Source organism: Equus quagga, unplaced genomic scaffold (assembly GCF_021613505.1).
Source record: "Equus quagga isolate Etosha38 unplaced genomic scaffold, UCLA_HA_Equagga_1.0 599_RagTag, whole genome shotgun sequence".
In the NCBI taxonomy this organism is placed as follows: Eukaryota; Metazoa; Chordata; class Mammalia; order Perissodactyla; family Equidae; genus Equus; species Equus quagga.
In genome coordinates this window covers 336,297-349,766 of record NW_025800286.1, presented here as the reverse complement: position 1 = coordinate 349,766, position 13,470 = coordinate 336,297, and the positions used below count along the sequence as shown (strand labels likewise).

Sequence of the window (13,470 nt, the reverse complement as noted above, 5' to 3'; positions counted from 1 at the left end):
GGAGGTATTGTTGAGGCAAATCTCAAACCGCCTAAGTAATTGCCACTAATTTTTCACAAGGTAAACTCAAGAAAATTCTATATTTGTGGTAACTAAGAGCTTTACTACCATTCTCTGCTTCTCTGGTGCATATTTGGAGGAGGAAGAGTCATCCTTGGCCAGCTTCCTTTGATTCCTTTCCATACTCATTTTCCCTAAGGTCTCCCCTATCTCCAGGGATATCAAATTTCTCAGGCTACACTGTTTAGTCAGGATGCAATCTTTAACGTCATAAACATGGGTTCCCTGCAGACCATGTAATCTAACTCCCATTAAACTCAGAGCATGGGTGACAATATATTGCTGAAAGTCAGATAATCTAAATTACTTCCCAAAGGAAATTGTGTGTGAATAAGGAATGAATTTTTTTTAAATTATAAGGCAAAAGACTTACAGCAGAATTTAAGGCATCAGGGTCAGAAAGTGAGATACGAGAAAAGAAATCTATATCTACATGGCTTTCCTGGTATATCACTGGTGCCTTAAATATAATACTACACAGGCAACTGTCCACATATAAACTCCTTCATTCAGAAAATGGTTGTCTGCCCCTAAGGCATGGGCCATTATCAAATAAGTTCAGTTCTGATTTTGGTACCAAGAAAAATTATGTTTATTAAGTCTTCTTGTTGCAGGAAACAAGATGATGGGGTTCAAGGCAGGTTACCCCAAAATATGCCACTTTGATATATTAATTAGTTTGAGTTAAAATTAATTAAGAAACAGCCAGTGCAAGAAGGCCACTCTGACTCTCCTTGTCTCCCTGAAAGCAGGAAAAAATCTCCCTTGTGAAAGTTATCTCCTTGCACCAGAAGATAGAGAGACATCCTAATCATCAGGGAAGGGAATTCAGGGCTGAAAAGACTGCATAAACAAGCTTTGCTTAGTTTCTTCACTAATGACTACCCAAGCCTAAGTTTTTTTTTCTTTTTCAATTCTTTACAAATTTATTTTTTCTTTGTTTAAAGCATGTAAACCTTGCCTGCTTTGGTCACTTCTTTGGATCTCATATCTTGGGATCTTCGTCCATACAAAATTAAATTAATTTTTTCTCCTCTTAATCTGTCTGTGTCAATCTTATTATTAGACCAGCCAAAATAACCAAGAGAGGTAGGGGAAATTGTCCCCTCCCCAACAAAGAAAAGCAGAGGCTGTGAGTTACTAAAAGCATCTTTATTCTATAAGCAAGCAGCACATTTTCAGTAACATAAAAGGTAATTAATGAAATAGTCTATGAAAGTTATATTCTTTATTAATTTTACAAGAATATCTTGAAAACATATTATGTACAATAAACTGCTAGAGCTTTAGAATCATAGCTATATAAAGAAGGATTGTGGAACTGGAAATAACTTTAAGGATAATTATCAAGCACTCTTACAGAAAAGGGACTGAAGTCTAGTAGGGAAGGATGATTTGTTAAATATAACAGAGATTTAGAGTTGCTTTGGGTACAGGGTTCATAGTATATGTCTGTAGATTATTTTTCATTGAGGTTAAAAGTTGCTGCCACTAGGTTTATACAGGACTTCCCACTTATGGGATCATTGAGCTTTACTACTGCTGTATTCTAACAAATGTAGTTGTATAGCCTATCACAGGTATGTATTTGTCTGTTCATTGTGGTACACATATGAGAAAATCTACCCTCATTATGGCATTATTACCTTTAGAGATTCCAGCGCAAGGCTGAAGGAAAAGAGTCTACAAATAAAAAAATGCCTTTTATATCAAACCACTTCACGGTCATTGATAATATAATATTCAGATAATAATATTTTCATCAGTCCCATATGGATGCGTGAGAATGGCGTGACATGGAGATACAGACATTGGAAGGAAATGGTGAGGAATGAAGTAAATAAGCTCCAACAGACCAAAGCCTTTTGACGTTTTCCCTATTTCCGTAGAATCCCAACATGAAATGGTTAGTTCAATCATCTTCCACAAGTCCCTATTTAAGTGAAGAAGCTACTACGCAATATTCCTTTTAAGTGATTTTTTGGGGAGATGAAGCCTGAAATTAATCGAATTGATTCTTCCATTTTCAGGCATACATTTATTGAGCTTATGATACCTCATTTATTGGGTTTAAAATTTCCTTCTTGTTAGTTCACATTCTTTAGGTGTGATTAAAGGGACCAATATGCAGTTCAAATGAATCTTTACATGATGTTACTGACATATGCCATATCAAAGAAAGATATAACCTGAATTAGTGACAATCAACTGAACCTATGATTTGTTTGGACTTTAGTATATTTCAAACAATTTTTCTGCCATATTGCTGCCAGTAAGAAAGATTAATAAAATAGAATGGGTAAATTGAGAAAATATATTACAAGTGGAAATCATGAAGACTTTTTTCCAAAAGAAGCATTAACCATTGATTTTTTTCTACCGCCACTTTTTTTTCAATCTGTCATAGTATTCGGCAAATGCCACCTTGAAAATGAGAGGAGCCTCTTGGAGTTTACTTCCATTCCGAAATTCTTTCACCAAGGACATTTACAATTACTTAAGGGACAGATTTTTAATAGACAGTTTGCAACATCACTGAGTCTTTTATGGCCTTTAGATATATAGTGACATCCATGCTTTCTTAACAAGCTGCTTCCAGTGGTTGACATAAGAAAATAGGAAGAGCCAGATGAAGCAGAACACTTCAAGAAAGTAGGCAAATGAATGCTTTTTAATTTTCATGTAATTAATATGAATATCATTATAGATTTATTACCTTAGTATACAAAACCATTTTATGTGCTTTTTTAAAAGGCATAAAAAGAGGCCGGCCCAGTGGCCCAGTGGTAAAGTTCACATGTTCTGCTTCAGCAGCCTGGGGTTCACCAGTTTGGATCCCGGGTGTGGACCTACACACTGCTTGTCAAGCCATGCTGTGGCAGATGTCCCATATATAAAGTAGAGGAAGGTGGGCATGGATGTTAGCTCATGGCCAGTCTTCCTCAGCAAAAAAGGAGGAGGATTGGTGGCAGATGTTAGCTAAGGCCAAATCTTCCTCAAAAAAGTTTAAAGATAAAAAAGCTGTAAAATATCTATACAAGGCACATATCACACCCTCATTTAATTATGTTTTGACAGATACCTAACAAAAACTCAAAAATGTAATCAGTTATGTTGATTTTTATTATTTGTTTTTCTCTTTTGTGTCTCAGACATGACACAGGTACTGGTAAGACAGGTATGATGCTCAGTCCTTGAGCAAAGAATGCTCACAGTCTCATGTTGGAATCAACAATTTAATCAACAGAGTGAGAAAGAAAATGATGTCAGGCAGAGTATTATTTGCAAACAACAAACAGAGGCATTTGACTAGGACTGAAAAGGGAAGAAAAACTGAGTGGAAGTAAATGACTTGAGAATTTTAGCACAAAGATCTGCTTTACCAGGACCCTCCACTCTGCTCTCTATCTTTCCCATGTTGACTTCATAATCTCTAAGAAGGCATTGTCTTCCCACCTCAAGAGCTCTAATTCCCAGCCTCTCTGTCTAGAATCCTTACTTCTCCCCACCATCAATTGTATCCTTATTCCTAGTTTATTTCTAAAACTGAATTTCAAAGCATCTTTACTTCTCTGTACTCTGGATTTAGTTATTTTTCTTGAATTTAGTGGATCCTGCCTTTTTACTTCAGGGTGGTTTAGAGTTTATTATCAATTATTTGTAATATTATTTAATTAGTCATACTCATTTTCTTCAGGATGCATTTCATTAGGATACATTATTATGCAAACATTATTATACATTATTATGGATTCACCATGAAATGCAAAACACCTAGAAGTGCAATGTAAACTCTAATAGCTCTTAGACTAATTAAAATAATGCATAACATAAACATCAAACAAATGAAAAATTGGCACACTAAAATGGAGATTGGAAAGTTTTCCAAAAATAGAGAGTGCCTTTTTAGAAACTGAGATATACAACGAAATATAGCATACTTAGGAATCTCCAAAATATTGGTACCATTCTGACTTAGTAAAATACTTACTTTACTAATTGAGGTATTTTAGACAACTTTATAGTAGAATAAATGATTTGGAAAACACAAGAGTATGTTTGTTTACATATATAAATACATATTTATTTATCCTATATACCTATTTGTTTAAAATTAACTTTTAATTTTTAGTTTTTTCAGGGCGTTTTTCACATCTTTGTTCCGCAGGCTATAAATCAGAGGATTTAACATGGGGATCACAAGGGTATAAAACAATGAGGTCATTTTGTCTTGATCTAATGTGTAGGAAGAACTGGGATGGAAATACATGAAGAGCATAGTTCCTTGGAAAATTGCCACGGCAGTTATGTGGGAGATGCAGGTGGAGAAAGCTTTGAACCTCCCCTCAGCAGAGTGGATCTTCAAGACTGATAGAAAAATATAACAATAAGAGACAACAACGCCTGAAATGGTGCTCAGTTCAATGAAGCCAAAAATGGTGAATATTGCTAACTCATTGATCTGTGTATTCGAGCAAGATAGCAAAAGGAGTGGCGGGACATCACAGAAGAAATGATTAACCTCTTTTGACTGACAGAAACACAAGTGGAATGTTAATGTTGTGTGTATCAAAGCATCTGCCATTCCCACCAGATAAACCCCAGCCATCAGCAGGGAGCACACTCTGCTAGACATATTGACTGTATAGAGCAACGGGTTACTGATGGCCTTGTACCTATTAAAGGCCATCACAGCCAGGAGTACACACTCAGAATCTGCAAATATACAGAAGATGAAGAATTGCAGAGCACAGCCAAAGAATGGGATTGATTTCTTCTTGGAAAATATGTCTACGAGCATTTTGGGCCCAATTGCTGAGGAACAGCAGAGGTCACAGAAAGAGAGGTGACTGAGAAAAAAGTACATGGGTGTGTGCAACTGGGAATCCATCCTAATTAAAATGATCATTCCAAGATTTGCCTGAAGATTGATGAGATAAACGACCAGAAATGTGGTAAATAGGGTCACTTTGGTCTCAGGGTTATTGGTAATTCCCAAGAGAAAGAATTCGTTCAAGAAGGAGCAATTTCCCCTGTCCATCTTCTTTATCCTTGTTGTAAACTTTTGCAAAAATGATCAAGAAAATTATAGTTTGGCATTTGACTCTTCTGGATTTCTAAAAAGTGTTACCTGTAAGACAGAACATGGTTTGTTCCTGTAAATTGTTTTCTTTGCCCTTAGAATATAGCCCAACAAGTGTCACTTTTAAAGAGGCATTATTGTTTTGTGAAAAAACTAAAAATTTCTGAGATTAGAAGTTGATAAACTTTAATTTTAAATCTGCATCTCACTCCTGAGATATGTGACTCATCTTGGCTCCTGTCAGCCAATGTCAGGCAGTAGATTTGAATGAGCTGAAAGCTCATTCTACATCCAAAATAATACAAAAGGCACAATATAGTTAGAGAGACTAGGCCAGAAGATACAGGATTAATATATGTTTGGCAAAAGGAACACATTTATTGCATTATTCAAGAAACTCACTGGGAGGAGTGCCAAATGGGGAAAGGGGTCATTTGTACAGTGATGAATAGGAACTAGGCATTTGGTGGTGAACATGATGTAGTCTATATGGAACTAAATACATAATGATGGACACCTAAAATCTGAGTAATGTCACAAACCAATGTTACCTCAATAAAAAGTATGTAATTGCATGTGTCACTAACAAAGATCTTACATTAAATGAGCATTATTATTGTATTGTTTTTGGTGTATGGTGTCTTTAGTGTTTACTGAAACATGACCATGATTTGTAGAACTATTCTATCATTCTCCATCACTGGTTTGCCACAGAATTTATAACCCATTTGCATGAAGGATCTTGGCCAAAGCACAAACTCCTTCAGAAGTCAAAGAGAACTGCTAAAAAGAAGTGAGAACAGCAGATTATGATAAATAAAAGCACATATCATAGATTTTTAATTGACTTTTTCATTAAAATGAAAATGAGAGAAGGAAAAAATAAATGTTTCTGAGGTATATAGTTTTCTGTTTCCTTTATTCATGTAAGTATCATGTATGTATCTATTGATATATGAAAATAGTAATGTGCATTCTGATTTTATTTTTAATTTCTTCTAGACAAATACTATAATATGTGGTCTGTATGCACTTGAACTTACATATATTGGTATTTGTAATGTGTTATCTCTTGTTTTTGATAAAAGTAAAGCAAATCTTAAATTTACATATACAATGATATTACTTGCACAGTGATAAAAAATGATGTTTACTTATCAACCTTGATTAAAATATAAATAAGTTAAATCTTTACTATCCTCATAGAAATGGCAATTGAGACCAATCAAATTCATACAGGGCTAGTAAAGAAATATCACTGTTTGGTTATTATATTGCAGAATTAATTCAACTGAATAAGGCAGGTATAAAATAATTCACTTACAAATTCTTCAATACATGATTTTTCCCTATATTCTTTAAATTTGTTCATTTAGACACTTACCTGAAATGAGCAAGTCTTTGTGCTCTTATCTTTGTTACACACACAATAGGCAGATTGCACTTTATTTCTACCTAGTGACTTTTGGGACCTAAATCTCTAAAGTAACTGCCTTCACTCTTCTGTGTTATGTGAATGTGATTAATTAGATTTCTATTTCTGCATTTTCCCCTGTGAATGATGCAACGAATTTAGCGAAGGCTGAACTTCCAATTCTTCACTCATCACCAAAGTGATCAAGGACATAAATTTACCAGAAGTTATTTTAATGTTATGTTCATGGCACATAAATCTATACCCTCCTCCAGTGAAACCAGATGTCTAATAAAATTCAAATAGGTCCTCTACATAATGATTTTCAACTCATATTTATTGTTGATCATGTGTCTTCCATTTCTTAGAAACTCTCATTCACCTCCCATTTAGACATATGGTAATCTTATTTACTGCTTTTTTCATTAGTCATTGTCTGATTCCTTTTTTCCTCCAACTACATGTCAATCACCCTCAGTTTAATGATTTTATGACTGTATAGCATCCACTACACTTAGTATGCTCTTTATTGAATGTTTTTAATCTCATCTCATATGTCTTTCTACATCCCCACAATTCCTAACACAAGGATTGGTGTGATTGATGACTCAGCACATATGTGTTGTTAAATAGTTTTTTATCGTGAACCTGGTAGATGTTCAACACAGAGTAGAAATAAACAAATTTGAGGGCTTTTCTACAAATGTAGTTCATATATACAAGCATGATTCTTAAAAAAAAAAAAAACTGTGGATAAATTTTTTTAAAAAATCCAAGTTCTGTTTATTTCCAAAAATACTTGTGTGCACTATTATTCATGGTAGTGATTTGAAAGTTACTGGAAGTGTGAAATTTGTGTCTACCCAAATCCCTCACCTACAGCTACCAATGTAATCTCTACCCTCCCTGAATCTTGATCAAAAGTATTGGTCTCTTTCATTGGACTCCTTCATTGGGACAGAGAGATAAATACTGCATTCCAATTTTCTAACCATAAAGTACTTTTACCTTCCTTTCTATAAATGTGTTTTTTAAGCACCTCTTCATTCAGCACTGAATTTGTGAGGGCAAAAGTTATGAATTCAATATAGTTCATTATGGAGATCTTAACAAATGCTTTGTGATTTTCATATATTATTTAATTTAACTCATCTTCATGTTTGTCATTACATATTTCAAATATTATCTTGTGTTTCCTGAGCTGTCTCTAATTACCTCCTTATGCAGATTCCAAGAGTGTTCTACAGAATTAATCAGTAAATTCCTGGAGTTTCATAGACAATATGTTTTTCTGACTCCAAAGCACTTCTCTTAATAGGTTCCTGACTACAGTATAATGAAAAAAGTCTTTTTTTAAGAAAAAATACCAATTGACTACTCTCATTAAATGTTATAGTGTGTTCATATTAAATTTACAAAAACAGCGGTCTACAGATTCTTAGAGATCTAAGAGAACTGACTGGTCATCGAATGCCTGCTTCTAAACCAAGGCAAGATTCTGCCAGTGATGGAGGCATAGTGGAAAAATAGAAAGGAGTTCCAGATTGAATATAATCTGTTTTATTTTTCTTAGCCAGACAATTTATTATTAATTTTGGTGTTCAATGGGTTGTTGTATTGCACAAATCCAGGAAGAACATATAAAATGAGTAAAATGGTGCCCCTGAAGTTGTGCAATGTGGAAACCTTGGAGGATACTCTCTGCATTGGTCATCTTTTGAGTGACATTTTACATGTGAATCATTGCAAGATGCTGACAAGCACAAGTTTCTATGCATTCATTAGGGTCTACTGTTGATTGTAAAGTCCAATAATGTACTCTTGCTGTACATTTTGCTTTATTGTAGTTCATTTATTTATTTAAAACAATTCGAGTCAATACAAAATTTGTGTGCACAAAAGCAATTTATGAAGTGATAAGCATCAACTAGTGTAGGTACATAAATTTTACGGGTATTTTTTTCTTCTAAATCTTCACTAGGAACTAGAAAAGGACATAGCCTTTTTTTCAAAGTTCCTATAAATCCAGACCACATCAAAATTTAAAATCATAAAACAAAGTATAATTGATTTGGGGAAAATGGCTCTTAGTGATATATTTCAATGCTTTTTCACTTTTTATTGTTACTTTTTGTAACTAAATTTACTAGCCTAGGAGGTATTGTTGAAGCCAAGCTCAAACTAAGAAATTGTAATAATTTGCTCCCCTTTAAACTAAAGATGCTGGTGCATTTGTGTTATCCAAGAGTTTCACTACCATTATCTACTGCTCTGGAGCGTATTTGAAGTAGTAGGAATTGTCCTTGATCACTTTATTCTGATTATTTTCAAAAAATAATTTTTTCATCAGGTACTTCTCTGTCTCCAGTGATGGCAAGTCTCTGGCCATCTGAATTGCACTTGGTTTAGACAGAACATAAATTTAACTTCGTAAACATGACTGCCCCTGAAGAGCATTTAGTCTAACTTCCCTCCAATGTTTTCCATTAAAATCTGAGTTTTAGGGACTACATTATTATTACAAATTTGTTAACTAACCTCTTAAAAGAATTTGTATTTAATTGAAGACCATGAAAGAAAATGATTTAGTTGGAAATTAAGATATTAGAGATAAGTATGTGAGAAAAAGTCTGTATCTAAATGACTTCCCTGGTGCCACCATAATACTATGTAGGCAATTGTCTACTTATACCCTCCCTCCTTCAGAAAACAGCTATATAGCCCTGAGTCACAGGCCGTTGTGAATTAGCTCAGTGCATGATAGTGATACCAAGGAAAACCAGGTTCATTAAATCTCCTTGGTGATGGGACCAATATTAGAAGTGTTCATAAGTTGAATAAGACAATTTTGATTTACAAAAAAAGACAGCAATTTTAATAGCAAAAGGGATAATTATTCACTGAAATATTCTATGAAATTTCTACCATTTATTTTACAAAAATATGGCAAACATTAGTGTATACAAGGCATTACTAGAGATAAAAATTCATAATAATAAAATTCTGAAGTTTCTTACACTATGATGGTGAATAGACGTTGTTTTTGGAGAGCTTTTTGGTATCTAAAATATATTGAGAGAATACTTAAATGATAAGTACACAGCTAGAAAACTTTAAAAATAATACCCCTTTAGCCATCACACAGACCAAGAAACAGAGCATTATCAGAATCACCAAAGACTTCTACTTTCTCCCTCCTAAGTCACTAGTCTCTTACCCCCAAGGAATAATTACTTTCTTGACTTTTATCACCATAGATTAGTTTCATAGGGTTTTCAACCATCCATAATTAGATGCCTATAGCATGTACTGTTTCATTCAACAACAAAATTGAGCAGTCCATCTACATTGCTGCATGTAGTTGCAGTACATTCATTCTTATTATTGTATAGCATTCTTTTGTATAAATATGCAATCACTCATGTATCTATTTTCATGTGGCGAGGCAGTTGTTTCCCTTTTTTTCTATTCCCCATAATTTTAATGTGAACGTTCTTATACTTGTTTTTGGGTAGAGATACATACACCTTCACTTATCTTGTGTATAAAACCGAGAGCTGGAAATGTGTGTGTGTCTGTGTGTACAAAATTTAGGTTTAGTAAATATTATCATACAGTTGTGCAAATCAGTATGTCAGTTCACACTTCCATCATCACACCATCAATGTGTGAGTCTTCTAGCTATTCCACATACTCACCAGTTGTTAATATCATCTGTCATTTTAATTTTAGCCATTATGTAGAGTATGTGATTCCCCTGATGACTAATGAAGTTGGATACCTACTTTTGTTAGGTGTCTCTTAAAATCAAAATGCAGAACAGAAAGCCGATTAAATGAGTCTCACTGGACGATATCGTGGCTCCTTCAACCCATGCTATCTAACTATATGTCATCATTGCCACTTCCACTTCAGGTCAAATTATCCTAGAATTGTGATATAGTCACACTCATCTGATACTCCTTAAACTCCCCAAAGACAGAAGTTGGTTTCTGCATTATGCATTGAGAGAATCATATCAAAATGGATACAGAATGTGGTAGCTGGAATGCACAATAAAGTTTATCTAGTTCAAATCCATCTCTTGACTGGGTGGAAACCAAGGCCCAAAGAGAAAAAGTGATTTGTTGAAGATCACAATTACTGTAAATTGATGGTAGAGTTCGGACCCAATTTTCTTGTCATTGCTTTACCATTTCATAACATGTTTCTAGAGATGATTTAAAGCAGGTTACACTTGCTTTCTCTTAGGAAAGACCTAGATACATCAAATTAGTGAAAATTCTTACTATTTTGATTTAATAAATTTTGCTAACCAGCTTTTCACCAGTAGTGAGCTAAGTGCTTGTATCATTATACATAGACCCTAATCAGTCATCACTGGTTACCCTTATGGTTAGGGATGCCAATGCCTGGTCAGAAATAAGGAACTCTTGTGAAGGACTAGATACATACCATTGACTTATTATGTACAGACATTGATAATATTTTATCTAAATTATAATATTTGTCACCAACTGGTGGTGAGTATTCTATGAGATGCTTGTGATTAGAGAAAGAGTTAAGGGAATAGTTAGGGTTGAGTTAGATAAGGCAAATTAGATTAAAATATTTCAATACTAGCTTTCCCTGACTTTCTATAGAAAGTCAGGACAGAAATCTCTTGCAGGTCAGTAACCCATCCCCTAGTTGAACCTTGAATTCCCCAATGTTTCCACTAAGTAATTTTAAAAATCAATTAATTCCATTTTTAGGCTCTCTTTTATTGAGCTTGAAATATCTCATTAATGGACTTAACATTTTCTTCTCTCTAGTTCACATATTAGACTTAGATTTGCTTATAGGAGTCAAGATTCAGATGAAATTTGATTTTGAATATATTACAGTTGTTTTATGGGAGAGCGTTGTGCTACTCGATGGCATCTTTATACTTCTGAGATTGACACCAAGCTTTGCTTGGGCTTTAGTCTGATTTGATCTCTCCTGCCAGACTGCTGTTCAAGGTAGTACATAATTCATAGGTAACATGTCCACAATAGCATGGATTGAATGAGGAGATATTATGACTCAAAGAAACATTTCCCTATTGTTTTTTTCTACCTTTATATATCCCTCTATCAGGTCTCAGAATCCTAAAAAGACTATCACCCTAAAAAGCAGAGGAGTATCATTGTCCTATTTGGGCTTTGCTGTCCATCTGAAATTTTTTCACTGAAAGGTATTTTCCAAGGGCACCTACATAGCCTTAGATATTGAATGACATTGCTTGTGCAGTTGTAGCAAACATATGAGTGTCCTTGATTCGTGTATGATCTTTCAGATGTGTGTCCTTGTCCTGTTTCTAACCAAACCACTTCTAGTGATTTGATCATCATCAAGCTAGAGCAGGCACAGATGAAATCATTAAATATCTTGTATACATTCAGATAAGAGTTCCTTGGTTTAATTATTTTCCAAATTATTTATTTGTATGTTTTTAACTTTCCATTACTTTTAGCATCCACAACCACTTTATGAGCTTACATATAAGATACAAAAAAAATGAATTCAAGTCGCATACTAGACCCTCAGTGATTATTTTTGGTTTCATATGAATTAATATTAGAAAATAACTTTTTTGGTATCTTTCTTTTTTCTTTCTTTCTTTACCTAGGTGCTATGCTGCTTCTTGGGTAAATTGATAAAATACACAGCTCTTAAACTCAGAATGTTCATAATCTCACACTGAAGATAAGGATTTAGAAAACGTAGTCATAGATTCAACAGTGTTCTGAAGAGCAGGGTGGTCTGTGGAACAAACTTGAGTACTGGACGGAAGGAAAGCCCCCTGGAGGAAGTGACTGGGTTGTGAATTGCAGCTCTATAACCTACCACATTGGTTTTCTTTAAATTCCACAGAAATGACATGATTCTGCCCACTCAGGGCCCCTGTAATTGCTGGTCCATTTGCCTAGAATGCTTTCTCTACCTACTTGCATCTTTCAGTTTACTCCGACTTACTTTTTAATCTGAAACCTCAGATTAATTTTCTCCATTTTGAGGAAGCACTTTTTAACTTCCTTCACTATATCTGAACAACCTGCTTTGGGTTTATAGTGTTCAGTCCTTTTACATTGTGGCATAATTATGGTTTATTATAAATAGAGTCATGCACTGAATAATGATATTTCAGTCAATGATGGACCACATATACGATGGTGGCCCCATAAGATTAGTATTGTATAGTCTAGGTGTGTAGTAGGCTATACCATCTAGGTTTATGTAAGTATACTCTGTGATGTTGGCCCAATGACAAATTGCCTAACAACGTATTTCTAGGAAGATATCCCTGTTGTTAAGCAATACATGACTCTAATCTGATTAATTATTTAATTACTATTTGTCACTTTCTTTAAATGATAAGACTCACTAATATAAAAACTGCTGGATTCAGAGGGGCTGACCCTGTGGCATAGTGGTTAAGTTTGTCACCCTCTGCTTCAGTGGCCCAGGTTTGGTCCCAGACACGGACCTATACCACTAACCAGTGGCCATGCAGTTTTAGTGACCCACATACAAAATAGAGGAATATTGGCACAGATGTTGTTTCACGGTGAATCTTCCTCAGGAAAAAAAACAGAAAAAATTTTTAAAAAGTGCTGGATTCACTATGAAATACAAAGCACCCAAAAGTGCAATGGGTATTTGGATACAGTCAATAACTTTTAGAAAATTATATAATGCACAAATGAAACATTGGTAAAATAGAAATTGGGGAAAATAAGAACTTTTCCACAAATAGGGAGTACCAAATATAAATTCAAGACCTAAAATGAAGCATGGCATATGTATGGAATGACAAATTTTGGTATGGTTATAAGATAGCATAAGTACTTATTGGATCACCCTACATTAGTCAAAACAATTTTGATCT

The 13,470-nt window shown here is 34.4% G+C and overlaps 1 protein-coding gene across 1 annotated transcript; it reads right to left on the bottom strand.

Moving 5' to 3' along the window:
- Window positions 1-4,174: 4,174 nt before the first annotated feature.
- LOC124233994 (olfactory receptor 5W2-like) lies at window positions 4,175-8,264 on the bottom strand. The gene is made up of 2 exons (XM_046651256.1): window positions 8,256-8,264; window positions 4,175-5,104 (listed from the first exon to the last, which is right to left on the bottom strand). Exons 1-2 carry the CDS (start codon window positions 8,262-8,264, stop codon window positions 4,175-4,177), a joined length of 939 nt encoding a protein of 312 aa, XP_046507212.1.
- Between the last annotated feature and the right edge of the window lie 5,206 nt (window positions 8,265-13,470).